The 26,256-nt window shown below is 39.7% G+C and overlaps 3 protein-coding genes across 4 annotated transcripts; all 3 read left to right on the top strand.

Moving 5' to 3' along the window:
* The first annotated feature begins 1,690 nt into the window (after positions 1-1,690).
* On the top strand, positions 1,691-7,319 carry LOC124999074 (F-box only protein 30-like). Of its 2 annotated transcripts, none has more exons than XM_047573835.1 (3): positions 1,691-1,840; positions 4,368-6,452; positions 6,544-7,319. In XM_047573835.1, exons 1-3 carry the CDS (start codon positions 1,784-1,786, stop codon positions 6,736-6,738), a joined length of 2,337 nt encoding a protein of 778 aa, XP_047429791.1. In that variant the 5' UTR covers positions 1,691-1,783; the 3' UTR covers positions 6,739-7,319. The 2 variants fall into 2 exon arrangements, with proteins under 2 accessions (XP_047429791.1, XP_047429792.1); XM_047573836.1 differs by having other exon boundaries at positions 1,718-1,840; positions 4,373-6,452.
* A 290-nt stretch (positions 7,320-7,609) lies between these two features.
* On the top strand, positions 7,610-12,377 carry LOC124999091 (hydroperoxide isomerase ALOXE3-like). Its single transcript, XM_047573852.1, has 14 exons — positions 7,610-7,993; positions 8,147-8,351; positions 8,432-8,513; positions 8,622-8,744; positions 8,820-8,923; positions 9,023-9,192; positions 9,271-9,414; positions 9,496-9,699; positions 9,788-9,874; positions 10,004-10,170; positions 10,710-10,831; positions 11,191-11,291; positions 11,779-11,949; positions 12,023-12,377. Exons 1-14 carry the CDS (start codon positions 7,847-7,849, stop codon positions 12,200-12,202), a joined length of 2,007 nt encoding a protein of 668 aa, XP_047429808.1. The 5' UTR covers positions 7,610-7,846; the 3' UTR covers positions 12,203-12,377.
* Positions 12,378-17,924: 5,547 nt separating this feature from the next.
* LOC124999079 (hydroperoxide isomerase ALOXE3-like) lies at positions 17,925-25,744 on the top strand. The gene is made up of 15 exons (XM_047573841.1): positions 17,925-17,993; positions 18,555-18,721; positions 19,989-20,193; positions 20,327-20,408; positions 20,481-20,603; positions 20,691-20,794; positions 21,150-21,322; positions 21,396-21,542; positions 21,747-21,950; positions 22,263-22,349; positions 22,453-22,619; positions 22,887-23,008; positions 23,108-23,208; positions 23,877-24,047; positions 24,155-25,744. Exons 2-15 carry the CDS (start codon positions 18,575-18,577, stop codon positions 24,329-24,331), a joined length of 2,010 nt encoding a protein of 669 aa, XP_047429797.1. The 5' UTR covers positions 17,925-17,993; positions 18,555-18,574; the 3' UTR covers positions 24,332-25,744.
* The last annotated feature ends 512 nt before the right edge of the window (positions 25,745-26,256 follow it).

The raw sequence follows: 26,256 nt of genomic DNA, 5'->3' as shown, positions 1-26,256 counted from the left end.
TTCTCCTGAAGATCGAGTGAACATACTGCAGGTTTTGATACATTATATTACAGGTTTGTACTACAATAAAACAGTATGCATATGCAAACTTGTGCATAAGCTACATTTTAGCAACGTCTAAGTCATACATTTAACAGGAAAGGTCATTTCACATTTTGACAATTTGACCAGAAAGCTCATGGTACCGCTGCATGGGTTAGTTTCAACACCTCGTGACAAGTGGTTTCAGTATTGCTAAGCACTGTCCCATTGATGTGTCCATGAGTCACCTCCTCCAGGCCCTGGGGTGATATTATATCAGTGACCCCAGACTCGAAACGTGGCATCTCCCTCAGCTAGCAAACCATGTCTTCAGGCATGCTGAAATCTTTTGTCAGCCAACAGGCCACTGAGGGGGGAGAAAATGGTGCAACGGGGACACCTGCTGCTTGTTGCAAGTTACTGCATATTCGCTTTTGGACAATTTTATTTAGTTTGGGATTGATGTGATTGTTCGGTTTTTAAAAACAGTTAAATGGGAGCCTGTGAAAGAAAGTGGATATCAATTATTTGGAAGCCAAGAGACAATGTACACTCTTTGACATCCAAATATCTAAAAATCCCTATCACCCTGAAAGCTAAAGAAATGCACTTTGAATTTTTGAATGGTGTGTATCTCTTGGGTGAATTTTTATGCCAATGATTGGGATTTGAGATGAATAAGTGTAAAATTTGTGAGAATATTGAAACTACAGATCATTCATTCCTTCAATGTATTTTCCCAGAAGCATTAGGGACTGACACACATGACTGGCTCCACATCATTATTCTACTCGAGCCCTGTATTCAAAATGACATTATTTATGGTTTTGTCTACGAAAACAAAGAATATGACTTTTTTCCCCGTCTTTTTTTAATAAAAAAAACTAAACAAAAAGCAATGTCCTCATCCTCGGAAGATTTTACATACACAAATGCAAATATTTGATGGTTATCCTAGATTTTATGCTTTTCATAACAAGTTTCTTGCCTTCACTAAAGCCCTTAAAATAGTGACACTGTTCAATTTGATCGAGAAGTACGGTGTGCAAAAAAGCCCTAGCCTCATCTTACAATGTCAATCATAACAGAAGATGGAACATAAGCACAGCATTCCCTTGAAATCATAATGCCCTTTCCCATCTTCAAAACAATAAATAAGTTGTCTAATTTAATTCCTAATAATTTCACCAAACTCCATCTGCAAACAAATTAAGTGTGGTGGCATTAGCAGGATCTTTCCTTCCAAATACGATATTTAGTTTTGGCGACCAACTACTAACTTATTTATTTTGCTTTATGACACTGTATCCTATTTTCAGATTGCACTTTATGTGGTTATCAAAAGTTGCCTTTTCTGATAGGTACATGTTTTGTTTTACTGCAGTACATGCACTTGTTCTTTACAAAAACCCTCTGTGAAGATTGTATGCCACGATGCCTTGTCTTCTGCAGCTGGTGGTGGCAGAAGAAGAAGAAGAAGGCAAATCACCACGTTTTTACTTCGACATTGTTGTTGGAGAAATAAGCAGGCAAGCCACACCATGGCACTATTACGTACCTGAGTTAGGAGTTGGATAACAGAATAGGGTTATATGTTTTGTGCAGCATAATCTGTTGTTCCGTACTCCAGTCCATTGGTGGCAGTGACGCGCCTATACGTTGGTTTGCCAACCGCCTATAAACCCTACGGAAGAAGAAGAATCAGCAGAAGAAGAATCAGAAGAGAGAGACGAGATGTAATTATTAGTGCTAGGGTTGTTGTATGTGTTTAAACCAGTCAAACACATCGCATCACACGTCTTCCTGCCAACACGACCAGGTGAGAACCGCCGCTCATGCTAACCCATCACCACCTTGTTATCTCGGCTTTAGCTGTTAGCCAGCGTTAGCCGGTCAGAGTGAGGCGGCTTCTCACTGCTACCAAAACAAGTTGATTTAACAGAGAAAGGACGGGTAACAACTAACGAGGTTATAGCAGGTGGCTGTATACAGACTAACGTACGCACAAGTGAAGGTTTTATGTCTGTGGGTGCTTTGCTACGGTTCCGTTTGTTCTTACGTAAACTTTGAGTGTCAGTAGCATCAGCTAGCTCCAGGCTACTGACACTAATAGTATCTCACCTGGATTTATTTTGACGTTAAAGACGAGTGGCATGCACCGTAATATTGCTGGCTAAAAAAAAGAAATCAAAGTCGGCATCAGTCACAGTTAGTGGTTTTGCTGTTTAAGGAATTCCTTTGTGGTTTAGGGAGTCGATGGGTAATGCATGGTTAACCCTTTATAGGACACTCATTGAAATACTTGGAAATTGTAAATGTAAGCTCTAGAGTGTTAAGAAGACTAATTTACTTTTGTGCAAATTTTCATATATGTATTTTTTTCTTTAAGAAAATCAAGATTAATCATTTTAACACACGTGGTTACTTGCCCGTAAGTGGTAAACACATGTAAACATGTATTTAGACCATTAGAACATAAGTGCTGATTCAGACACTTGTTAACATTATCACATTAGAAAACATCAGGACATTTCTTCGTGGTACCTTATAAATCAGTTATACTCAGCGCTCATGCAGAGGTGGACCCGGCAGACCACATTTAACCTGAGAATGTTTACTTGATCTTCTCTGATTGGGTGTAAACCACATGCTTCAAAGCCTCACAGAGAGGCACAGGGACACAATTTAAAATGTGTGTGTCGAAGTGACCATATGTGGTTCCTAGCCCCATAAGGGGTTAATGCATGTCTGTCTAGAAGAGCCAGGATAGATGCTCAACTTGAGTGGTTGGTTAACGCAGACATGTGTCGTGTTAGCTTAGTGGTAGCATCACATGTGACATCTCAAGCATTTCACTTTTAAAAAAAAACATACATGCACAGCAACTTCTTCAATAATCTGTTTACATACGTATTACTCAAGTACCAAGACACTGTATTTAGATGTACTGAAAGAAATCTGAACTGAAAGTTCTTCAGATACCAAGAAAATACCTATATACTAAAGGTAACATAACGTTATATTACAATACAGTTTTGAAGTTCATTTACAATAAATAAGCATTATTTAATATTTTATACTAACTGGCAATTGCTCAATACATATATCATCAGATGTTAGCTAACTGTAGCTAACACACTGCAGATTTGTCTTTCGTAAGATTTTTCCGGAGAAAAATGAGCCATTTCTTTCTAAGTCTCACAGCTGTAAATGGTTCCTCTGGGTGCTCCGTGCATTGCATTGTTGGATAATACACTCATAACTTAGTGTTATTTTGTCACTTTTTTTAGTGTTGCCATATTAAGACTCAAATCTGGTGCAGTATGCAGTAAGGAATTAACACAGTACTCTTGACAAATGTGAGAAAGGAGAGGTTGCAGCCTCCTCAATAGAGAGCAGGGAAGCTTCCTAATAAGGTGCTGGTACAGTATCAGACACAGCCTTTTAGATGCATCACGTGACTGCAGTTGACTTGGACACAGGATGGAGTGGGGGCACTGTTTCACACTGTTCAAGCTCAGGACATGGCAATAAAAAAATAAAACAATAACAGCAGTTTGCTTAGTCATCCTGTTTGTTTGCTAGTTCTGAGTTTTGAATTTTTTGTGTTTTGAACGCATTGATATGAGGGATTATATTATTATGTCAATATTTATTTTTTAAGTGACTTTTACCACAAATTATGGAAGATTAAATGAGGTCTGTAATAATATTTGAATAAGTACATTTCACTTCAGTGTGACCATGGAGTATGCAACTGGGCTCTGAAATAAGATAGTTAGAAATTCTTATTATTAAAGGTTAGTCACTGTATTGATATCCATTACAATGAGGATAAATTGATAAAGATTTGAAGCACAGTGACATCTGGTGGTTTGGTGAAATTAAAACACCCATTCAAGACTGGACCAAAGCTGTGATTCATCACCATGCTGATTTTATGGTTTAATGTTTCATGTAATTGCACTTAGGAGTTAAGTGTCTTAACGTTGTTTTTAGTGTTTGTTTTCTGAAAAGCTGCAGTAGATGCACATATTCACATACCAACGTAAAACATGTCGTACATGTGGCATCCAGACAGTCTACACTTCAAACAGTGTGGAAGTAAAGGTTCAATGACCTAGTGTGGTAGGGGCTGCATAACCATTGTGTATTGTTTTTTTCTGACTGACTTTAAACATGTGACATTTCATGTGAGTGACAGGGGAAAGTACTTCACTTCTTTCTAGTGCTATATTTTCGTCCTGTGTGGAAACGCGGATACTTCTTTGTCATCCTTCCACAAGTTTGATTTTGGTGCATCTTAAATATACTTACATTATTTGCTCTTTTCACTTGTCTGGCAGGACAGTGGATCACAGAGTCACCCTGCGATCCTTTCCACCCCGTTGGCTGTGAAGATGGAGAAGGATCATGTTCACTGCATGTCCTGTTTCAACCACAGATGCACGTTCAGACCAGAACCAGGAACATCTTGTGATCTCATGAACTGCCCCTTGGTGTGTGGGGCAGTTTTTCACTCCTGTAAAGCTGATGAACACCAACTCATGTGCCCACTGATCAGGGTTCCCTGCCTGAACAGCGGCTACGGCTGCCCCGTCACGTTGGTGCGCAACCAAATGTACGCACACTTGGAAGTGTGTCCAGCTGGAGTGGTGTGCTGCACTATGGAGTGGAACAGATGGCCTGTTAGCTGTTTGGACTATACTTCCTATGAGAGTCTGAGCCGTGGGGTGGAGGAGGTGGAACAGCTGGATATGGCACTCGCTCTTCAGGACCAGCGTACGCTACTTGAGTCCCTGAAAGTGATTGCCATGGCACCTACTGCGCAGGAAGAGCCACTTGTCCCTGTTAGTAAGGAGAACACTGCAACACACTCCACTTCGCTGACATCTGCTTTGGATGCCTCCACTGGTATTGAGTCATCTTCGCAATCATCACCCTCACAGCCACAAGCACCACCACCACCACCAGGCTCAGCAAAAGAGAAAATCTCCAGTGGAATTAATGGCTTGAATGAGGAGCACTATAGTAAACTGTACGAAGCCACAGTTGAGACGGCGAGAAGCTTGGCTGCTGCTTTAGACTTTGTTAGCAGTGCAGGTGTTTTTGAGAGCAGCACGGACTGCAGGGGTGGAGGCCTCCAGAATGGATTGGAAGACCAAACATGTGTAGCCGTGGAAGCTAAAAGAGACATTATGGAGCAAAGTGTTTGTTCAAGCTGTTTGAGTGGAAATGGGGCTGTAAAGATAATAAACACATCCAGTGGACCGTTGTCAGGAATAACGGACGCCCGTCTAGGGACATCCTGTCCTGTTGAAGTGCAAGAGAATACAGATGCTGGTGTTTCTCAGGAGCCAGTGACCCCTCAAATGATATCTCCAGTGGATGTCAGTCAGGGTGTGGCGCAGAAGGCTGCTCACGTCGTCCAGGAAGATAGAGGACTAGTCCTTTCAGACAGCCACGAGCCCCAGAGACAGTTCCACAGCTACCAGTTTTTCAGGGGCCAGAGCCACTATTCATTTTCTAACGGGCGGATAGGGATCATACCAGACAGGTCAAGGTACAGATTACGGCCCAAAATGGAGGACAAGTCAGTAGATACCTCGGACCTGGAGCAGGATGAAGATCCCATGGGTCTGGGAGAGATTGATTTGATCACTGCGGCGCTGCTCTTCTGTTTGGAAGAGTCGAGAGAGTGCAGAAGAATCTCCGACACGGTCTACGTTGACGGTTACCGCGTCGACTTTGGAACGCAGACTTTCACTTTTCCCGCAGCAATACTGGTAACCAACACCAGAGTTGGCGACATGGCTTCTGCGTCCGCCTGCGACCACGCTGCTCCACAGCTCTCCTACCCCAGCCCTTTCCGCACGCTGCGTCTCGGCTTAGTCCTGGAGGCCCTGGAGGTCGAGGCGGTGCCACACAACCGCTACCTCCCTCCCAACCCCCGCTACCAGCACATGTTCCCGTTCGTGTGCGGTCAGTCGTTCCGCCGGGACCAGTTCTCGTCACATTTCACGAATGTCCACGGTGACATCCACGCTGGTCTCAACGGCTGGATGGAGCGACGCTGCCCCCTGGCGTATTACGGTTGCACATTTTCCCAGCGCAGGTTTTACCCGTCTACCCAGGGCTCCAAGGTGGTTCACGACAGACACCTCAGGTCTTTCGGGGTTCAGCCTTGCCCAAGATTGAAACTTCCAGGTGACTCCCAGTCTGACCAATTCAGTGGGCTGCCCATTGAGATACTGTGGCACATAGCTGGATTCCTGGACAGCTTCAGCCTGTGTCAGCTGTCACTGGTGTCACGGACTATGAGGGAGGTGTGTGCCAGCCTCCTCCAGACCAGAGGCATAGTGGAGCTGCAGTGGGAGCAAAGGCAACGCCCTGGAGCTCATGGCACTGTGTCCTGGCAGATCAAAAATACAGTGAGTAAAAAAAATATATATATATCATAAAACACTCCACATACCTGATATATCTCTGACTATTTCATCTTTTCTTTTTTCACTGCTGCAGGTGTGGAGATTCAGCACCGCCTTCAGCCCGGTGCTCTCTTGGGGTTTCGCCGACGTCCCCAGCATGTCGGATCATCTTAAGAAGTGCCACTTCAACGTGGTGGAGCACAAGACGGAGCCCGTGCCGCTTCCTGCCATGTGCACTGCACGAGATGGACACTCCCTCCGTCGCGTCCTGCGCCACGTCAACGCCTGACCACACCAGTGCTGACCTCTCAACGGCTGCACCCGATTCACTGTGCTATTTTGTGGATGTTGCAATTAAAAGTTATGAAATAAATAAAAAAATCTTCCTGCACTACATTAGATTATAAATAAGCCTTAATGAAATATCACCTTTTCTGCCAGGTCCGGGGACAAATTTGACATTTACGTTTGCATGGGTTTGTGCTGAAAAATGAGTCCTCTGGTCAGATAAAGTATATTTTTTTCTTGAAGACAAATATGCAATAGATTTATATGCTATGTGATATATTAGAAAAGTGGAATTAATATGTTGTCACTATCTTGCCTTCTGTAAGTAGCCACAGGGAAAAGCAGATTGTTGGTTATAAATTGCATCATTTCTGTGTGTCAGAAGTTTTGCCAGCACTTTTCACAATATTTGCTAATCCCTCTTCAGTGATCAATAAATGGTGTAGTATTTCTGATCCTCACAGAACGTGTCAACCCCCTTGCAAATCTGATGGCAGGATGGGGGTGCAAACAGATGGATAATCCAATACAGTAATGCATGTGATTTGCTACCTTTTAATAAAGTCTTTAACGTCTTTTGTATATTTGTTTGTCTGTGTAAAGCTTCTCCAAATTATATATTAAAAAAGAAAAAAAAAACAGGAAAAAAAACGTTTAGAGAGATGACGTGGTCACATAAGACTGGTAGATGTACACAATCACCTTGAACGTGAACATCCTCACTCACTTGTCGATTTATCATAATTAAAATTTAAAATATACTTAGAACGTATTAAAAGTCATCTGGTCTTCCTGTAATTCCTTTTTTTTTTTGGCACGAAGCCTGACTTCACCCACCCTGCTGATCTTTAATTCTCACTTGTAATCAGGGAATCTCCTGCACCTGTGAGAGCTGTTAATGTCTCAACTGCTGTTGTGACCTCTCCTCAACATCTTCAGTGCTACCAAGTAAAAAGTTTGCTCCCCCTCTGCGGAGCTTTATCTGTTACTCAGAATAGAGACTTTACGATGTGTGTGCATGTTTGATCAAACAAAAGCAATTCGTGGCGTGGAGTGAAGCTAGCTACCGAATGTAATTAGTGTTGGAGGGTTTGCTTGTCTCAGGCATTATGGCAGAGTTTGCTCTACAAGTGACCACAGGAGACGTGATGTATGCAGGCACATTGGATAACTTGTATGTTACCCCGATCGGCAGCGATGGGCCGTCCGAGCACACCCACCTAACCAGTGTTGAACTGAATGATAAAACTGGAAAGGTACGTAAATAAACTACACTCCTTTCGAATCCTAGGGAAAGTTAAGTTTGATTTGCTTGGATACATTTCACCAAAGTTTGGAATTGCATGAAGTCGAAGTACTTCTGAGCTATTCGGTCTGGTGCGATAATCCCTGACTCCTGTTCTTCACAGGTGGGATCATACTCTGTGACTTCACTTTTTTCTCTGGGATGTCTTCTTCTGCTGAAGCTGGAGAACGATCCTTTCCATGAATCTTTGGAAAATGAATGGTTTTGCTCCAAGATTGTGGTGAAGACCCCTGAGGAGGATGAAATCCTTTTCCCCTGTTACCGATGGCTGTCCAGGGGTGAAAGTGTGCTGCTGAGAGGAGGGGGAGGTTGGTGAAGTGAATTTGAACCATTCATTGCATTATTCCTTTTGCGTTCGTACGTGAGTGTTTTCATCTCTTCCACCAAGCTACAAAGGCCTTTGAAGATGCAGATCCTCAACTTGTAGATCAACGTAAAAAAGAACTGGTTCACTATAAGTCAATGTACAAGTCAGTATTTCACCAGTATTTAGCAGTTTAACAAGACGCAGCTCCGCAAAGCTTTGCTGACCTTATTCATAACTTTCAGGCGTCCTTGTTTGTTGCTGTTCTCTGCAGATGGGATCACTACACTGAAGGGATGTCGTACATCTTATATCTCAAGGATCCGAAAGTTGTTCCAGCAGACATCCGTTTCTCATACTCAAAAGCCTTTCAAATTTCATACATAAGCAAAGTGGTGTAAGCGACGCAACCTTCTGTTATAAGAATAATAATAATCAACGTGAGTAAATTCTTTATTTGCACTTTATCCAGACAAGCCGAGCTCAAAAAGAAAGGTCTGAAACATGCTGCCGAGCAATGGGAAAGCATTGAGGCTATGAAAGCAGTTTCCTGGTTCAGTGAGTCGCCAATATCAGGTTGGATTTCCGTATATTGTGTATGTTGTTTTTAACTACTAATTAAAACATTTTTGTAAAAAAAAAAAAAAAAAAAAATTTAAAATTCTGATATGCCAGAGTACGTATTGGAGCACTGGAAGGATGATGACTTTTTCGGATACCAGTTTCTCAATCTCCACCCTGTCGTTATCCAACGCTGTTCCAAGCTTCCCTCCAAGTTCCCTGTCACTGAGGACATGGTGAAGCCTTTTCTAGCAAATGGAAGCTCTCTGACTGTTGAGATGAAGGTTTGAAAAGAGCGGTTCTTGCAATTTAGAAGTCATCCTTTGGTAAGGCCTCACACACAAGATATGTATTTTCTACAGATGGGCAATATTTTCATTGGTGATTACAAGATAATGGAAGGTCTGCCTACGAGAGTTCTTAATGGTAAACCATTGGTTATGCCAGCTCCCTTCTGTCTGCTGTACCTAAACCCAGACGGGAAACTGCTGCCCATCGCAATTCAGGTTTCTCTTCTACCTAGCAAACCGTTCCTTACATTTCCTATCAATCACCAATGAAATAAAATATTCCTCCTCCTTAATCAGCTCACCCAGCAGCCCTCAGAGTCAAACCCAATTTTTCTTCCAAGCGACACCGAGTTTGACTGGTTGTTGGCCAAGATATTTGTGAGGCATGCAGATGCCCTATATCACAATCTGGTCAGTCATTTGCAGCGCACTCATCTACTGTCAGAAGCGTTCACAGTGGCGACGATTCGCAATCTCCCAAAGATTCATCCTCTATACAAGGTAGGCCTTTAAGAGTGTAGCTGATGGTGGTGTGTTAACTTGATTATTTAGGTCATGGCTCTCACGTTTGCATTTCCTCTCTTTATAGCTGCTAACCCCCCATCATCGGCATACTATCAATACAAATGTCCTAAGTCGTGCTCAACTTTACGGTCCTGGAAGATCATTTGAAAATGTATGACTGCTCGATTGTGCCATTTTTACATTTACAATATGACATGTAAAAACATTTGAGTCAAAGTGTATAGAGTCAGGTATATTTACGAGAGTATTTATATAGAATATTTGATTTTTTTTTTTTCAGACTACACTTGGAAACGACGGAATTATAGAGCTCTTCAGAAGGGGTCTCTTACAAACAACCTACACCACCCTCTGCCTACCTGAAAGCATTGCAGCAAGAGGACTTGAGTCCATCCCCAACTTTTACTACAGAGACGATGCGCTGAGACTGTGGAGCATCATCAACAGGTGAACGTCTGCATGCTGGGCTTAAAACCTACTAGGATAAACTGAGGATTAGATATGTACCACTTTTAAATAAGTTTAAAACTACAATACAAAACTGGCTGGCTGCTTACGCATCAGTGTTTGTGTAATTGCTAGCTCTCCAACAAGGAAACGCCACCAATTATCCCTGTCAATCACTTACTTTGTTAGACTTTCTCCGAATCGGGGCTTTTACTGAGAGCAAACATTCTTTTTAGGAAGCTTCATAGGTAAGTTTTATCTTGACTGCTACAGACAGTGAATTCATGGAACCTTGGTTACATTAATAACTTTACTTGTTCCTGTAGCCAGCCCTTTTTCCATAGCCATGGCTGCTTTGCTCTTCAGCTCTCACGCCCACTTGTTTTTTACATCAGTGAAAACTGCGGCATAGACATTCATCTGACGCTAATTAGGCTACTCTGAACTTTGTGAACTTGATCAGAAAAGTCTTAAATGCAACATTTTTATGTTAAATCTCCGCACTTTAGCTCCAACATTTTTGGTACTTGTGTCCACAGATTTGTTGAGAGGATGATGGCATATTATTATCCATCTGACAATGAGGTGTCTGCAGATTCTGAGCTCCAGGGATGGATCAATGAAATCTACTACTATGGATTTCTGGAAAACAGTGACTCGGGTATCTCATAATATACAGAACATTAAAAAAAAAGTTTTTGTCCGAGAAACCCATCGGGCATATCAGTGTGCTTAACATTGATTTGCAGCTACAAAAGACCAGAGCATAATTTACCATAAATTATGTCTCCTTAACATGACTGCTTGCAAGCATAAGTATATCCTCATTGATTGAATTTCAGTATGCTATAAAACCAGCTTATAGATTTGAGAGCTTTTCAGTTTTGATATGGGTTGCAGGAGATGTACTGGTTATTTTGCACTTATCACAGAACATATTGTGAAAACAAAATGAGGATAAAGGATGGTCGAAACATTTGTTTAAAACTTAAAAAAAAAAAAAAATAACTTTCTTTACAGGTATCCCATCCAACTTTCAAACTGTGGAGGAACTTATCAAGTTTGTCACTATGGTGATCTTCACATCATCGTGTCAGCACTCTGCAGTTAACAATGCGGTGGTAAATATTTGAGATTTTTAACCGTCACTTCCATCCATCTGCTTTCCAAAATGTTAAATGAATTTTACCATGACAGTCATCTTATAGTATTGAGACTGAAAGATTGCACAAAGGTGGCAAAATCCAAATACCAACTGCTTTGAAACTTGTCGATCAACCTCAATGAAATATCCGCCACTTACATAATGATTTTTCTTCCAAAACTATCTGAAGGTAAAATGCCTCATTGAAAGATACTATCTATGTGTTTGACAATGAAGCTAAAACAACTTTTGGTACTAAATTGAATTGTGTTTTCACCACACCACCCAGTGTCTTCTTCAGTTCATGAACCGAAGCCTTGAGTTTACAACTCATTCTTATGCAATTACTAATTACCACCTTTCTCAGATTCCCCAACACTGCTTTGTACAAATGTATACCACATAGAAGTGAGCAGCTATACTCAATAGTATTTATGTTGGTGGCTAATGCATGTCCTCTAAAGTTTGATTTCTTAGGTTGGGTTCCCAATGGTCCAATTTTGCTCCAACAAGCTCCACCAACAACTAAGGGAAAGGCTAGCATGGAGACGATCTTGGCTACTCTGCCAAATAAAGCGTTTTCGGGATATACTACGGGACTTACGTGGCAACTCAGCAGGACATACGATGATTTTGTGAGTTGTATTTAGCTTTTCTAATCAAAGCTGCTACATGCATTGAAACTTATTGTGGTTTTATCTTTGTCAGGTACCTCTGGGCACTTATCCGGAGCAACGTTTTGATGAGCCCGCCACCTTGCAGATGATCCAGGATTTTCAAGCTGAGCTGTCGTCCTTGAGCGTGACAATTACCAAGAGGAACTCTGAGCTTGAACTGCCGTACAACTACTTGAATCCTACACAAACAGAAAACAGCATAACTATTTGACTACGATCATGTTTTCAGTGGTAAACAGAATATATTGTTCAGAATTTTGTGTGTATGCTACGATGAGCTGACACTATACCTGATGTTTGACCTGAAAGTAAAGCCTTATATATGTATATTCTGTATCTTTTTCTATCCTTTTCATTACAGCTATTTTTGCTAGTTTTTATAAGAATTTACAGAACACTGATTTGTCAAGACCACTATACTTGAACCACAATGCTGCATGACACAGTCTGTAGTAGTGAAAAGCACAAAATCCAGTATTATTGTGATAATGACATCTAACACTGTTGCTGAATGAGCTTAAAGTTAAACAAATACGTAGTTACACATGATATTAAACTTATGGGTGTTAAAACACTGCAAACAGATTTATCTTCAGCCATCTGTCAACACAGATGTTCTGACCTTTATCATATTTTTGAAAGTTTGGTTAACTTCAGATTCTTTGAACAGCATTACTGTTCGACTGAGCGATTCCTGATTTCTCAGACTATGACGTGGGCTGAGGTACGTGTGTTACCACCCTCCTCTGTGCCTTGAGTTGTCTAGACGGTTATGCATTAATCCTTTTATCAGTTCATCAGTAGTTCTGTGCCACATCACATACATCAAGGTCTTTCAGCCTTATTCTTGACCTCTACTGCCACAAGTGTCTAGACTCTAGGAAAATATATTTGAAGCTCAAAAGTCACAAGGTTTAATTATTAGTCTTCCCCTTTTGGAGAGTTCTGCTGCTGATAAGCTAATGCCATAAAAGAAAAAACAAACACAGGACAGTCATTCAAAATACATGAAAATGCTGTTTCAAACACTGAAAAAAGAAATAAAATAAGACAATTAAAATAAATGAACTATTATAAAATAAAAACTTGCATCTTACTTCTGACTGTGTGCTGCGGTTTAACCTGAGGTGTTGCACAAGGTTTGCTGTGTTGCCACAACTCAATAGTTTAGTTACTGTCCACTGTGTTCCTACATTATCTCGAACGACTGCAGTATATTTTAGAGCCTAAAGACCTGGTATCGGAAGCATTGACATTTCAGTATCAATCCGCGCATCACTAGTGGTCAGCCAATTATAGATGTAGTAACAACAAGTGCCAACAGATGGCAGCAGCTACACGTTTATTTTTCAGAGTGCAAACTGATAAAAAAAAAGTGTCACTTATTTGCTTGTCTATTCTGCCCTTCCATGCTTAAGCATTTATTAATCCTACCTGGCTGCTGTTGCGTGTATGGTGTACCTGCTAAAGTGAAAATAATAATGAAAAAGGAAAGAAAAAATAGCAGATTAAATGGTAGGAAAACTTTTTGAAACTATACCAGTAAGAAGGGAATTAGAAATAAATGCCTCCAATAGTGGCTGAGCATTCTGGGCAGCTGAGTAAATAAAGGTTCTGGGCGCTATTACAGGAAATACTATATGCATACTATACTATATGCAAATTTGAATAAGAAAAAGACGGATAATTATCTGTCTACAATTTAAAGTGATTTTTGTTAAGTTTGATCTATGATATCTGAAATAGAGATCATATATATCTAATGCCAAATTATAAGAGATAAAAGCAGGAGAATGGACAAACCTTCACCATGGTTACCCATTACCGCTGACAAATTTGTGTCCGTACATATGTTGTTTATCTACATTTTTATTTCAGTGGCCTTGAGCTGTTCTTTAAGGGGCTGGTAGGAATCAGTGAACAATGGGAAAAGAATCTTCTGGTTCAAAAAGACTACAATGTTAGGTAGAAAACATCAACTTAGTGAAAATATTATTGATTCATAAATATAAAAATAAAAAAAATTAAAAAATAGGCTGACTGGTCACAGGCTTAACAGATTTACTTGTTCAGAAGGGGAATTAATTGGTAAAATAATTATACAAATCTGTTTGCATGTTACTCTGAGTTGAATGTTAATTTATAATGTCTTGATAGTTTTTAAAAACAAACAAACAACAACAAAAAACAATATTTCAAAAGGGAAGTTTATCACCTGTTCACCTGTTTGGTCCATTCCTCCACATTAATTCACTATGTGGGTCATCATCAAACACTGGTTGGGTCAGTATGAAAACTTGGCTAAATATTAATCTTGGTGTAGTGTGTAAGGTGTGGAAGAAAATAAATAATGGATATCGATGTAAGTTAGCAGATCATGTGAAGATTCTCAGGAAGAAAAACTGCTTCCTAGGTAGGATGTTGGCACAACACTATGTATCAAGACAAACACTTAACAAGAGTAAATACCAAGGGTTTTGCCAATGTAAACAATTCATAAGCATCGTGAATACAAAGGTTATATTGATTCCAAGCATCACTGCCATCTGTCAAACACAGTGGAAGCAGCCAAATGAAGCAAAAAATGTAAACATATGCAATGAGATGTTAGATCCTCTAACACAGTTTTAAAGCACCTCTAACATTTTGTTTTTAAACTAATGACGGCAATGATTTTGATCAGTTAAAATAAATGGTAAAAAATTCACCATTCATGATATGACATGAGACACATAATCTATTTTTAGAGTAGGTTGCAGATCACTGGAAGGAAGTTGACTTTTTTTGGATACCAGTATCTTAATGCAACAAACCCCAATGTGCTCAGGACTTCCCAAAAACTTTCGAGTCACCAAAGAGATGGTGAAGTGAAGTTATTCCTGAAAGAGGGAAGCTCCATGAAGAAGGAAATGGAGGCTTGAAGGATAAGTGGTTTTAAATTTGTGCAATTTGTTGGTTTCACTTTATAGTATCTAGTCATTTTTTATTATTTTTAAAAATTTGATCAATTACCCCTTGATATCATAAGCTATACTTTAGTCTGTTTCTACCCCCTACATGAGGTAGTTCCTTTGATCTGATTAATTAAGCATAATGCATTGTAGTCTCATAAAATCCCATTGTATGCAGATGACTCATTAGTGTACATTTGCCACCCTTATACATAAGCCCGGGGATAAATATCAGGATATCGCACACATTTGAGCAATATACATGTCAAATTGTCACCAGCAATATAAAGTATCTAGTATATAAAGTATATAGTAGTTCCATAAATGCACTTCAAGACCATCAATCATTGTAAACTAATAACCCTAACCCTTTTTTTCTTATATTCTATTCTATTGTACAAAATAAACTTTTCCTCCTGAAAAGCTCTAGTTTCAAATAATTCATTCATAATAAATTAGTTATACGTTACTACAGAAGCTTCTTTTCTCATCTAGCTTGACTACCAGTCCTGGCCACCAGACAATAGGTGGTAGATGACGATGATGTCTGAAGAACTCAAGGGCAAGGTTTTGGAGACCAATTAAATTGTATAGTTTGTGATTCAAAATAAAATGCCAGTGAAAAACTGATGTAAGTTTCTGTGTTTCATTGTAAAAGATGTAGAAGTCAACACAACATGAGCAGGAGTGAAAATGCATCTCACTGGTGTTCACACTATTTTCAAATGGTAGCTGAATGTCAGGTGCATCCTGGATCCCAAAGCGTAAACAAACTTCAGTACACAATTCATTCAACACCAAGAGACGGAGCAGGAGAAGTATTTAGTTACAAGACTCACCATGAGCTCAGACTCATCCTCTGTGTGGGATGCTCATGGTTGATGTGGGCAACTGTGGTGGAAATTACAATAATCCAGTTGAGTGAAAAAGAAAGTATGAATGAATATTTTGAGATCTGGAGAGAGTACTTAACAATAACTGAAAAAAACAGGACCGGGAGGAGTTCGGTAACTTGATGGTTAAAAATCACATGCTGATCAAAGATAACAACAAGCTGGAGAAATTAAGCAACCATGGAGGTAGTATAACAGCATAGCTAATTTCTTGGGCTTAGCAGGGAAAGTGATCGATGTGTGATCTGCTTAACTGTGATGTAACATGTTGTTAGCCTAATAGCATAATTGCCCAAGTCGTATTTCTGTTACAATGTCAATACAAACAGCAATGTGCTTGCTATTTTTCTTGTATTTTTTGAAAATGGTAATGCTATTCAGTGAACGATGTCTTCACCTTCAATGACCCAGAGTTTATACAAAGACGATTAGACTCCACCACACTACAGGTAAGCTGAGGACAAGACACAAATATTCTAACAGACTTTAAACAGTTACTCAGATAAGAATCAACCCAGTCTAAGCTCAGTTATCCAAGTTGTTTGCACATAATCTTAAACTTGTGACCAGAGGCATATTGTAAACAGATGGGTGTCAGTCAGTGATGAATGTGTGTAATCTGCTGACACTCAACAAGCATTCTCTGAATCAACACACATTTTCACATCACTGAACAGTTAGTGGTGTTATACTGTTGATAAAATCGAGTTAATATTCCAGTCCACAGCTTTATTTAAGGCAATGGAAGTTTCAATACCGACTGATATTTCCAGGATGACAGCGGAGACATAAAGAGACGCCCTGACGTCCACCAACCACTGCCCTACCTATGGGTTAAATAGCACCCTCACTACATTGTGGATGTCCTCGGGAAAGGAAAGGCTAAGGGAGCAAACCCTGACAGAAAACCCAGCTTGGAATCCATCAGGCAGTTCAATGCACCCATGTATTGTCCTGTAGCCAAACTCAGGAAATGTGTATCGGTTCACCGTTTCTTTGGATCACACCAGAGAGGCCAAGAGGGGAGCCTTGCTGCCTGGGCAAAACACGGCCCCCATACACCCAGGCTTCTTGGGCCCTGAAGAGGAAACTCCACTCCACTGTAGAGGCACAACATGGGAGGTTAGCAGGTGGGTGCCAGGGAGTACCTCCGTCGGTGGTACTTAAGATGGGCAGTCCCCAGCCAATTAGTTAACTGTACAGCATTATGTCTGGGATGCTGGAAAAGCTTGTTGCTTCGCTATAGGGATTATGCAAGTAAGAGCTAAAATCCTTCAAAAACCACCTTGGCAAAATGACAAGAAACAAAAAGGAAGTTGAGGAAGCAGCAAGAAGTCACCACTATGCCCTCAAAATCACCATATCCGGCTTATATCTGTGACATCTGCGGTCAAGTTTGCAAGTGATGGATTAAACTCCCCAGTCTGAAGATGCTGCAGCAATATCTAACTACCAGGCACAAGAAATCCATGGTCTTCCGAGAATGCAACGCTGAGGAATGTCCTAAGGAAATTAGATGATCCTCTGCTTATAACAATTTTGCACACTCATGGCATTATACCAGCTGGTGGTTATGATGTTATGCCTGATCAGAGTGTACTTCGGTGTATATTTCAATACAAAGGACTACTGTAAATTATTGTCATTAAGGATTGTTCACATTTGTAAGATTTGTAAAAAAAAAAAAAAAACATATAATGGTCACATAATTATTTAAATATTTCCTGACTAATTTTCTACGCAGTCACTAGTTTACAATAAAGACAATAAAAGTTTACATAGATTTCTCTCTTTTTGTGTTTGGGTTTATTCACAGTTTATTCAGTCCCTTATTTACTGTGAAATGGGTAAACACTATAGAGTTAACACAGGTTGGCACAAAGGGTACCTTGAGAGACTGAAAGGCATGGACTAATACAGTGTACACTGCAGAGGTATTACTACATCAATATTTACCAGACGACAAATGAGTGAACTTCATTGGGTAATATTTACATTTACTAGTAGAACTTGTGGGTCAGGATCCTTTGTAAACACCACCTTACATGTAGAAATACAGTCCCTGTAACGTGAAAATAGGATTTAGTGGAAGACAATAAAAAGAGGTAGAGAGGACGACAGACAAAGAAGACCTGGCCTTCAGCTGCAAGGCACAGAGGTAGGTACAAACAGCCTAAAGGTAAAGGGTTTCGTGGTCATGAAGGCTTTCTTCTTGCTGCATGATAGATAATGATCAACACACGATGGATGGATATATTATACTCATGGAATATGGTACGAGACAGTGATAAATACTTTTGAGTTTACAAAAAGAGAAAAAAAACTTTGCCCTGCAAGTTATTGTGAGTATATCAAACTAATGAAAAACTTTTATTTTTCAAAATAATAAGTTGGAATCTCAGTGTTTATTTAATTTACGCATTGCTTCTCATTCGTTCGTGCTGAGATACCGACTCACAATTTTATGAATATCATGTTATTACTTAGATTGATTATTTATCCCATGGTATAATTTCGTTTGCCAAGCATTGGTATGTCCAGCTCATTTTTAGGGGTGCTCAAGCCCCCTAAACTTTGTCCCAGCTCCACTAAAAATAAGGAAAAAAAAAAGGAATTGATAATGTTGTCTCTTAGGCAGGCCTATCTTTGTTGACCTTCATATGTTTAAGTCTTTAAGTTTCGGTGGGTGGTGTTTTGTGTTTTTCTTTTTCTTTTCTAGACCGTTTCCACAGAGTGACCATGGCTGAATACAAGGTGCAGGTAACAACAGGGGACATGAAATATGCTGGGACAATGGACCACATATACATCACCTTATTTGGAACAGAAGGGCAGAGTGAGCGGACTGAGCTGGACAACGTTGGCATCGACTTTAAAACTGGAACGGCAAGTGGGATTCAGTTAAACATCGTTCACATGGTGTTTGACAAGTTATCAAGTATTTTACTTTGCTCAGCTCCTGCCCAAACTTGAATAATTACCTGGCCATCCATAAAAGCTGCATTGGGACAACTCTTTTCCTCCTCTTAAAAGCAGGCTGTTTCACTGCTGCTCAGGCAGAAACCTGCATGACTACACCTTATCTGCTTTTAGCAACAAAGCAGACATTTATCATCAATATAACTGTTTAGCTTGGGTCCAACAATGAAGAATGCAGGAACTTCTTTATGGTTGGACCAAAGCTAAACAGCTGTTTCTCTTCTGTTCTCTGAAGTCCAGAGTGATCCTGCTGACAAACTGCAGTCAGTTAATGGTGTCAGTTTGGGGATTTTCCTCTCCTCAAGGAGGAAATACTGCTCCACTCTCCCTACAGGTGTCATGGTTTCTTTGACTTTGACTGATTTTTAACTGGAGTGAAGTGTTTTTCACCTGTGGGCTTGTCTCTAAGTGTTAACTAATTAGACTGAATGTGCATGACAAAAAGCACTGCCGTATGGCATATCTCCAAAGTTCAAGAATTCAAGGTTGAACAAATTAGAGTGACAATTTCTAAATTTGGCATATGACATGCTGGAATTCATGTATTTTTGAACATAGGTGCAATTTTTGTTCAATAGGCTGTATATGAAAACATATTCAAGTAGTTAGTAGCACTTGTTTTACATTTATATTGTTATTATGGGCGTCTCTCAGCTTTAATATGCTGACATTCAAACCCAAAGTCAAGAATCCTTTGCGGGCCATGTCTGCCTTGAGTCTGGAAGTCACAGACTTCACCAAAGAAGATTTAATGTCACAGTGAGAGAAATGCACATTAGATCCATTTAGATCAGGAGACCGAATATTCAATTCTACTTATTTAGCTTTAAATGCACCTGGATTGCTTTCAAAGTATGTTTTTGGTTCAGGGCAACAGTTGTTAGGTGTTCAATGCCATTTGAACACTGGGTAAATAATGGTTAATGCTAAATCACTTAAATCTGAAATTACAAAATTAAAGCCAAGCCTATATTTTAAGCCCATTTTCAGAACTGAAGTATAACTTCTGTTTTGATAAATTGCTAAAATAAATATGCTTGCCTGTATTATGCTCTAGCAAATATTTGAGATTAAACCTATGCATACAACACAGTGAAATACACCTTGTCTGCGATTGTATTTTTTTTTTTCTTCATATGCCATTTGATTTATACTTGTATTCTCTAATTCGCAGACTGGGACCTACACCATCAAGACAAATTTGTCTCTGGGGAAACTTCTGTTGGTGAAGGTGGAAAAAGATGCCAGTCTTGTTCTCCAAGAAGATGAGTGGTACTGCTCCAAAATAGTGGCGACCACTCCAGAAGGAGATGTCATTCTGTTCCCCTGTTACAGATGGATCTCCAGGGGAGAACGGGTGGAGCTGAGAGGAGGGAAAGGTCAGCCTCAGATTTACCAAATTATAATTTATAGCTTATAAGCAGTATATGTGATCTGTATGTAGCCTATTTCTATATTTTTTTTTATTAAAAAATAATAATTTAAGTTTGACTGATGATATTCACTTCTCAGCTGTGAAGGTTTTTGAGGAGGACCACCCCTTGCTGATTGATCATCGGAAAAATGAGCTTGCATTTAAAAAGAGCTTGTACCAGTAAGTGTGCCCCTACAGATGTCTGTCCTTATCAGGACAAAGGTTGATGTGGTTTACCTTTTTCTATTTTAGGTGGGAGATCGCGGATGAAAAAATACCACACAAAGTTCATTTCAATCAAATCTCTGAGCTTCCAGCAGAAGTACGTTTCTCCATGTCCAAAACAGATGAGTTACTCTACACAAAAAGAGAAATGTGAGTCCTGTATAATCTGTGCATTACATGTACATCAAAAAATGTATTCTGAAACACTCATTAGTATATGTTGCATTTTTGGTTCAGTGGTGCTGAACTGTTCCTCAAGGGGCTGGTTGGATCCAGTGTACATTGGGAAAACATTGAAGACATGAAAAAAATCTTCTGGTTCAAAAAGACTACAATGTCAGGTAGAATATATTACTTCATTGTTTTATAATAAAGACCGATCACATAGAAGCAGCTGCCAGTCAACTTCACAAACCAAGCCCATTTGTTAAATGCATTAAACTTAGAAACTATCTTTAGTTAAATATTACTCTCTAAATATTCCTATTAGCTAAAGGTTACGACACCTTTGCTAATTCATTCATTTGGATCTTTGTTTTCAACCTAAACCAAGGTGATGCTAATATTAATCATAACCTACTCTACACAAAAATATCCATACACAGGTTGTTTTTAAATGAATATCCATAGTGTTTATGAGTAGATAAAATAAAAGGAATAAAACATAGATACATTTGCCAATTACCACTCTTTCAGAGTACGTTGCAGAGCACTGGAAAGAGGATGACTTTTTTGGGTACCAGTTCCTAAATGCAACAAACCCCAACGTGATCAAACGATGCTCAGAACTTCCCCCAAACTTCCCAGTCACAGAGGAGATGGTGAAGCCATTCCTGAAAAAGGGAAGCTCCTTGAAAACAGAAATGGAGGTATGAAAGATGAAGCTTATTGACAATTCCTTCTACCACTTGATGTCTTATGCTCTTTTTCTGTCCCCTACAGATAGGCAACATATTCCTCCGTGACCAGAGGATAATGGATGGAATACCCACTAGGAAGTTGGAGAATGGTGAATCTCTGCACATGACTGCTGGTTTCTGCTTGTTTTACATGAACCCAGAGAACAAACTGATGCCAATTGCAATCCAGGTATTTCAGTGACAGAGCAAATCTCATAAAGCCTCATTGTATGTAGATGACTTTTTACTATACCACCTTTAAACAGAAGTCTGGCCCATTAGCAATAGTATAAATGTTATTAATCCTTGTTAATGCACTTTCTGACCATCAAACATTTGAAAGTAAACTTATTTTTCTTATATATACATAGTTCCAAAATACGTTTCATTTCAGCTGCATCAACAGCCTTCTGAGAGGAACCCCATCTTCTTGCCCAGTGACCCACAGACAGACTGGCTGCTAGCCAAAATCTTTGTTAAAAGCTCAGATCTAATTGAATATGAGACAATTCATCACCTCATGAACACTCACATTCTGGCAGAAGTCTTTGCTGTTGCAACTCTCCGCAGTTTCCCTGTGATTCACCCACTTTACAAGGTACCTCTACAAACATGTTTAAGCATGTGTTAAGCATGTGTTATTTTTGAGAACAGGAGGTCCCTCAGGGCCTTTAGTAGTTTGTTTGTGTCTCAGTTGAGGTGAGTTGCATCAAGGTGACAAAGTGACTTACTTTACAACTATGCTAAGGTGAAGGCCTATGTGCACGGCTAAAAGAGAGAAGGCTGAAAATAGAGGTGACATACAGTAGATGCTGAGCACTTGTTTTGTTCTATTCTTCTGTTGCTGTTTCTAGATATTTGTTTCACAGGTACGTATTACAAGGCAATGTTTACCCTCTTGTCTGTACAGCTGCTGATCCCACACTTCCGTTACACCCTTCATGTAAACACTCTCAGCCGCATAATCCTTTTGGGACCTGACGGGGCTTTAACGATGGTAAGGCTCTCCAACATGAATACATTGTGCATTTCCAAACAACCACACTCATGATTCAGGTTTCTGGAAACCAAGAATAACTTTTTGAATTATTAACTAACAGAGTTCACCTGGATATGACGGACTAATAGAGCTCATGAGAAGGTCCCTCTCTGAGATGACCTACAGCTCCCTCTGTCTGCCAGACAACATTACTGCACGAGGACTGGAGTCAGTCCCCAACTTCTACTACAGAGATGATGGACTGAAGCTGTGGGACATCATCAACAGGTCATGATAAACTAAACAGTGAAATGGTTTAAAAATAATGAACTAGTCCAAAATGATCTATTTTTAAGCTGCAACATTCCAGCACAGCAGCAAAGGTGACAAAGAAGTGGTCAGCCCAATGAAAGAGGTCCTGCATTGCACTAAATGCCTATAAATTAATCAATTAATACAAAAAATATAAATGTTTATATGCACTACATATTTTGATCGCATAAGTAGACTTAATACAATACTAAATTTAAAATCAAATTGATATATTTTCATCAGGTTTGTGAGGACCTTAGTGGAGTACTATTATCCCTCAGACAAAGATGTGTGTGGAGACTCAGAGCTGCAGGAATGGATCAGTGAGATATTCACACATGGCTTCTTAGGAAACAAACAATCAGGTAAATTACAAATGCTCAAAATTCATATTTTAAGACACATTTATTAGGGCACAGTATCACTTGTTTGAGGTTGATTGACAGTGACTGCTCTGCCAACAGGGATACCAGCGTCCTTTAACACAGTGGAGGAATTGATCAAATTCATCACCATGGTGATCTTCACAGTGACAGCTCAACACGCTGCTGTCAATAACGGACAGGTGGGCCAATAGTAAACACTTGGGTCAATGGCATTTTCAATCATATTTGATCAACTACAAACAAATCAAATATCTGTCACGATTTCATGCAAACTGGGAAATATTTAGAAAGTACACACAAAAAGTTATGACATCCAGTTATGTACTTGTCTCCATGTCCAAATCAGATGATTTGTAAGGCACACACCTGGGGTCTGTTAAGGCAGGCAGCGCTCAAAACACATGCACAGACACAAACAGCCCAGTCTTGCCTCTGCCACCAGTATCAGGGAATCGGCCTCTACCCTCACCACAGAGCAAGCCCCCTCTGTAAATGAGATGTCCACTCCTATCACAGTCAGTTTGGATGAATGTTGTTGAATGCACTGGAGAAATCAAAAAAACATTATCCCTCTGTCCCGATGAGAGAGCGACAGGTGGAGATGGTAAAGATGGGATCCTCCACCCCAACTTTCTACTGATATGAAAACTGCTTTGATGAAGTGCATGTCAGACCTAGAGTCTGAGGAAGTGTAGCAGCCACCTCTTCAGCAAATATTTAATTTACGATAAAGCTTTATAATGTTTTTACAATACTTCCTGTAATGTCCATTGTCTTGAGCTGAATTTTGCAAGCTGTATACATGCTCAATTGATAAATACTTACAAAAGCTTCTATTATACCCTAGTATGACTTCCACTCCTGGACACCCAATGGCGCACTTCGGCTCCACAAACCTCCTCCAATTACTAAGGGGCAGTCGACCATGAAGACAATTTTGGAGACCCTCCCGAATATCAAAGAGACAGCCAAGTTTGCAGCAATGGCTTGGGTGCTTTCAGACACATACACAGATGTGGTAAGCTGTGTGTAAGATGTGGTGTTTGACTCACACTATTGTTCTATTGCACAATTTCTGTTCACATTTTATCAAATGCTGTGTCAGTCTGAATGCATGTTTTGCAGGTTTTCTTGGGTAACTACCCTGAACGGTTTGATGAGCCTGCTCCTAAGCAGATGATAAAGGAATTCCAAGCAGAGTTATCTGACCTGAGTGAAGCAATAACCGCAAGAAACTCGCAGCTGGAAGTGCCCTACACGTACCTGGACCCTACTCAGATAGAGAACAGCATTGCTATTTAAAAAAGTCTCATGGACTCAGCTGCCGGTTGTATCAATGTATAGTAATGTGTTCATTTACTGCATCCTATAGTTGTGGTGTTAGTGAGGTACTGGGATATTTTCCCTCTGTCATGGAGAGTGAGTCAGTGGTATAGTGCATATGGTGAAAACTGCATCAGTCAACAACATCCATTCCTTCTAACCTCATATTTTGCATGCGTTAATCAACTCTTATATTTAGTACATATAACAAAGGCAGTTAGTGAGGTGTTGCCAGCTAGTTATGTCATGTGAAGTGGGACTATATATATGTATGTGAACTACATTGGCCTATGTTTAAAATGAATGCTCTGCTAACAAATACCAGCTTGCACTCTTAAATATTTAACAGTTAACCTGTTATCCAAAACAGCAATCGTCAGCTGAGTCATTACTCTATAAGCTATTCTAGTTTGTGTCCATATGTAAGCATGACAGGGAATATGGTCTACACTACTTTCACTGCTGGTTACTTGGGATAAATAAAGTGTATCTGGATACTAAAGCTAAAAGAAAACTTTAGTGTACCTCAATACAGCATTCATTCATCATTGAGACCCAAAGGGAAAGAGAAAACAAATATATTTCCTGCCTCTCACAGTGACATGTAAGGCACACCATGAGTTCAGTCTTCATTCATACTTGTTAAGTAGTATTCATTAATGGGACCGGCTTGCTGGAGTTGGAAACAAAGCACACAGTGGCAACAGAAAGAATAAAAATTCAACATGTCGACAATGGTTTGTTATTCAATTGTTCCTCTAACCCTTACAATGGAGAAGCATGCAGTGGAGGAGATCACAAGCAAGAGAGGCAGAAAGTAAGGATCCAGCTATTCCTCTTTCCTTTTGTTATGACAGCTTGTGATCAAGACACTACTGCATGCACTGCAGGCACAATAATATCCCAACTTCAATGATTCCCCTAACATTATATTTGGGGGGTGCCCCACCTTCCCTTGAGGGTCAAACAATAATAATAATAATATTAATAACAACATGTTAAACATCAGTGACAGAAGCGGTGCATCAGCTAGTGACCCCGCTGTATTTATTTTGTTCAACTTCCTGTCCTTAACACCTTCAATACGTCAGAAGCGATGTTGCACTCAATCTGTATTACAATGAGCCATTTCATGACAGAATGAAATGCTGTTTGAAAAATGAAATGCGGTTTGGCTTTCACTCTCAAGGTAGGTTAAGGACGATTAAAATAAGGTATAAAAAACAAAACAAAGAATACTTTATTCATGAAATGTATTCTTTAAGTAAACAATATTTGAACTTAGAGCAAGTACATTCTTATCCATGACTCCCTTTGACTTTGGATTTTGGATTTGACTGCAGTGCCTTTTGTTTCCTTTTTATGTTCATTAAATACTTTTGCTTGAACTCATCCAGTCTCAGCTCCCTTATCTTGCATTTGGGTCCTCACCTCCCTCATCTGCATACACTGTGACGCTATGTCTTCTCTAGAAAAGCAGTCACATGAATCGTGGGAACTGTTAATTGGAAAAGATATGCCGAAACTTGTATCAACCGAATCTGATTTGCATATTTTTGTTTGGTTCCCAGGAAAGAAAGTTGTCTAAAGAAGTGAAAAAAAAAATCAATTAAACATACTGCATGCTGGACTAAGGTGAACCGCAGTTTAGTTTATTTATTTATTTACTGAATACATGTTATTATTTTTGTTTTGTTTGTTTTCATGTTTATTTTCATGTTCTCCCTCTGTATTTATGGAATCAGGTCTGGCTAAGATTAACCGCTAGGCTAAAATTAGTTCTGCACCACAGCCGTACATTAACAAATTATCATACCCAAAAGCTTACGTATCACATAGGACATGTATTTAAGGGGTCAAATTATCATCTCATCTCATCTCATCTTCCATACTGCTCAATCCGT

The sequence above is a fragment of the Mugil cephalus genome, chromosome 21 (genome assembly GCF_022458985.1).
Source record: "Mugil cephalus isolate CIBA_MC_2020 chromosome 21, CIBA_Mcephalus_1.1, whole genome shotgun sequence".
Classification (NCBI taxonomy): Eukaryota; Metazoa; Chordata; class Actinopteri; order Mugiliformes; family Mugilidae; genus Mugil; species Mugil cephalus.
This window is presented reverse-complemented; position numbering and strand designations above follow the sequence as displayed.

Coding starts and splice junctions, on each gene's coding strand:
- LOC124999091 (XM_047573852.1), top strand. CDS start 7,847: ATGGCAGAGTTTGCTCTACAAGTGACCACAGGAGACGTGATGTATGCA. Junction 9,193..9,270: donor CTCTGACTGTTGAGATGAAG/GTTTGAAAAGAG, acceptor TATTTTCTACAG/ATGGGCAATATTTTCATTGG. Junction 9,700..9,787: donor AGATTCATCCTCTATACAAG/GTAGGCCTTTAA, acceptor CTCTCTTTATAG/CTGCTAACCCCCCATCATCG.
- LOC124999074 (XM_047573835.1), top strand. CDS start 1,784: ATGTGTTTAAACCAGTCAAACACATCGCATCACACGTCTTCCTGCCAA. Junction 1,841..4,367: donor CTTCCTGCCAACACGACCAG/GTGAGAACCGCC, acceptor CTTGTCTGGCAG/GACAGTGGATCACAGAGTCA. Junction 6,453..6,543: donor CCTGGCAGATCAAAAATACA/GTGAGTAAAAAA, acceptor TCACTGCTGCAG/GTGTGGAGATTCAGCACCGC.
- LOC124999079 (XM_047573841.1), top strand. CDS start 18,575: ATGGCTGAATACAAGGTGCAGGTAACAACAGGGGACATGAAATATGCT. Junction 21,323..21,395: donor CCTTGAAAACAGAAATGGAG/GTATGAAAGATG, acceptor TGTCCCCTACAG/ATAGGCAACATATTCCTCCG. Junction 22,620..22,886: donor CTGTGGGACATCATCAACAG/GTCATGATAAAC, acceptor TATTTTCATCAG/GTTTGTGAGGACCTTAGTGG.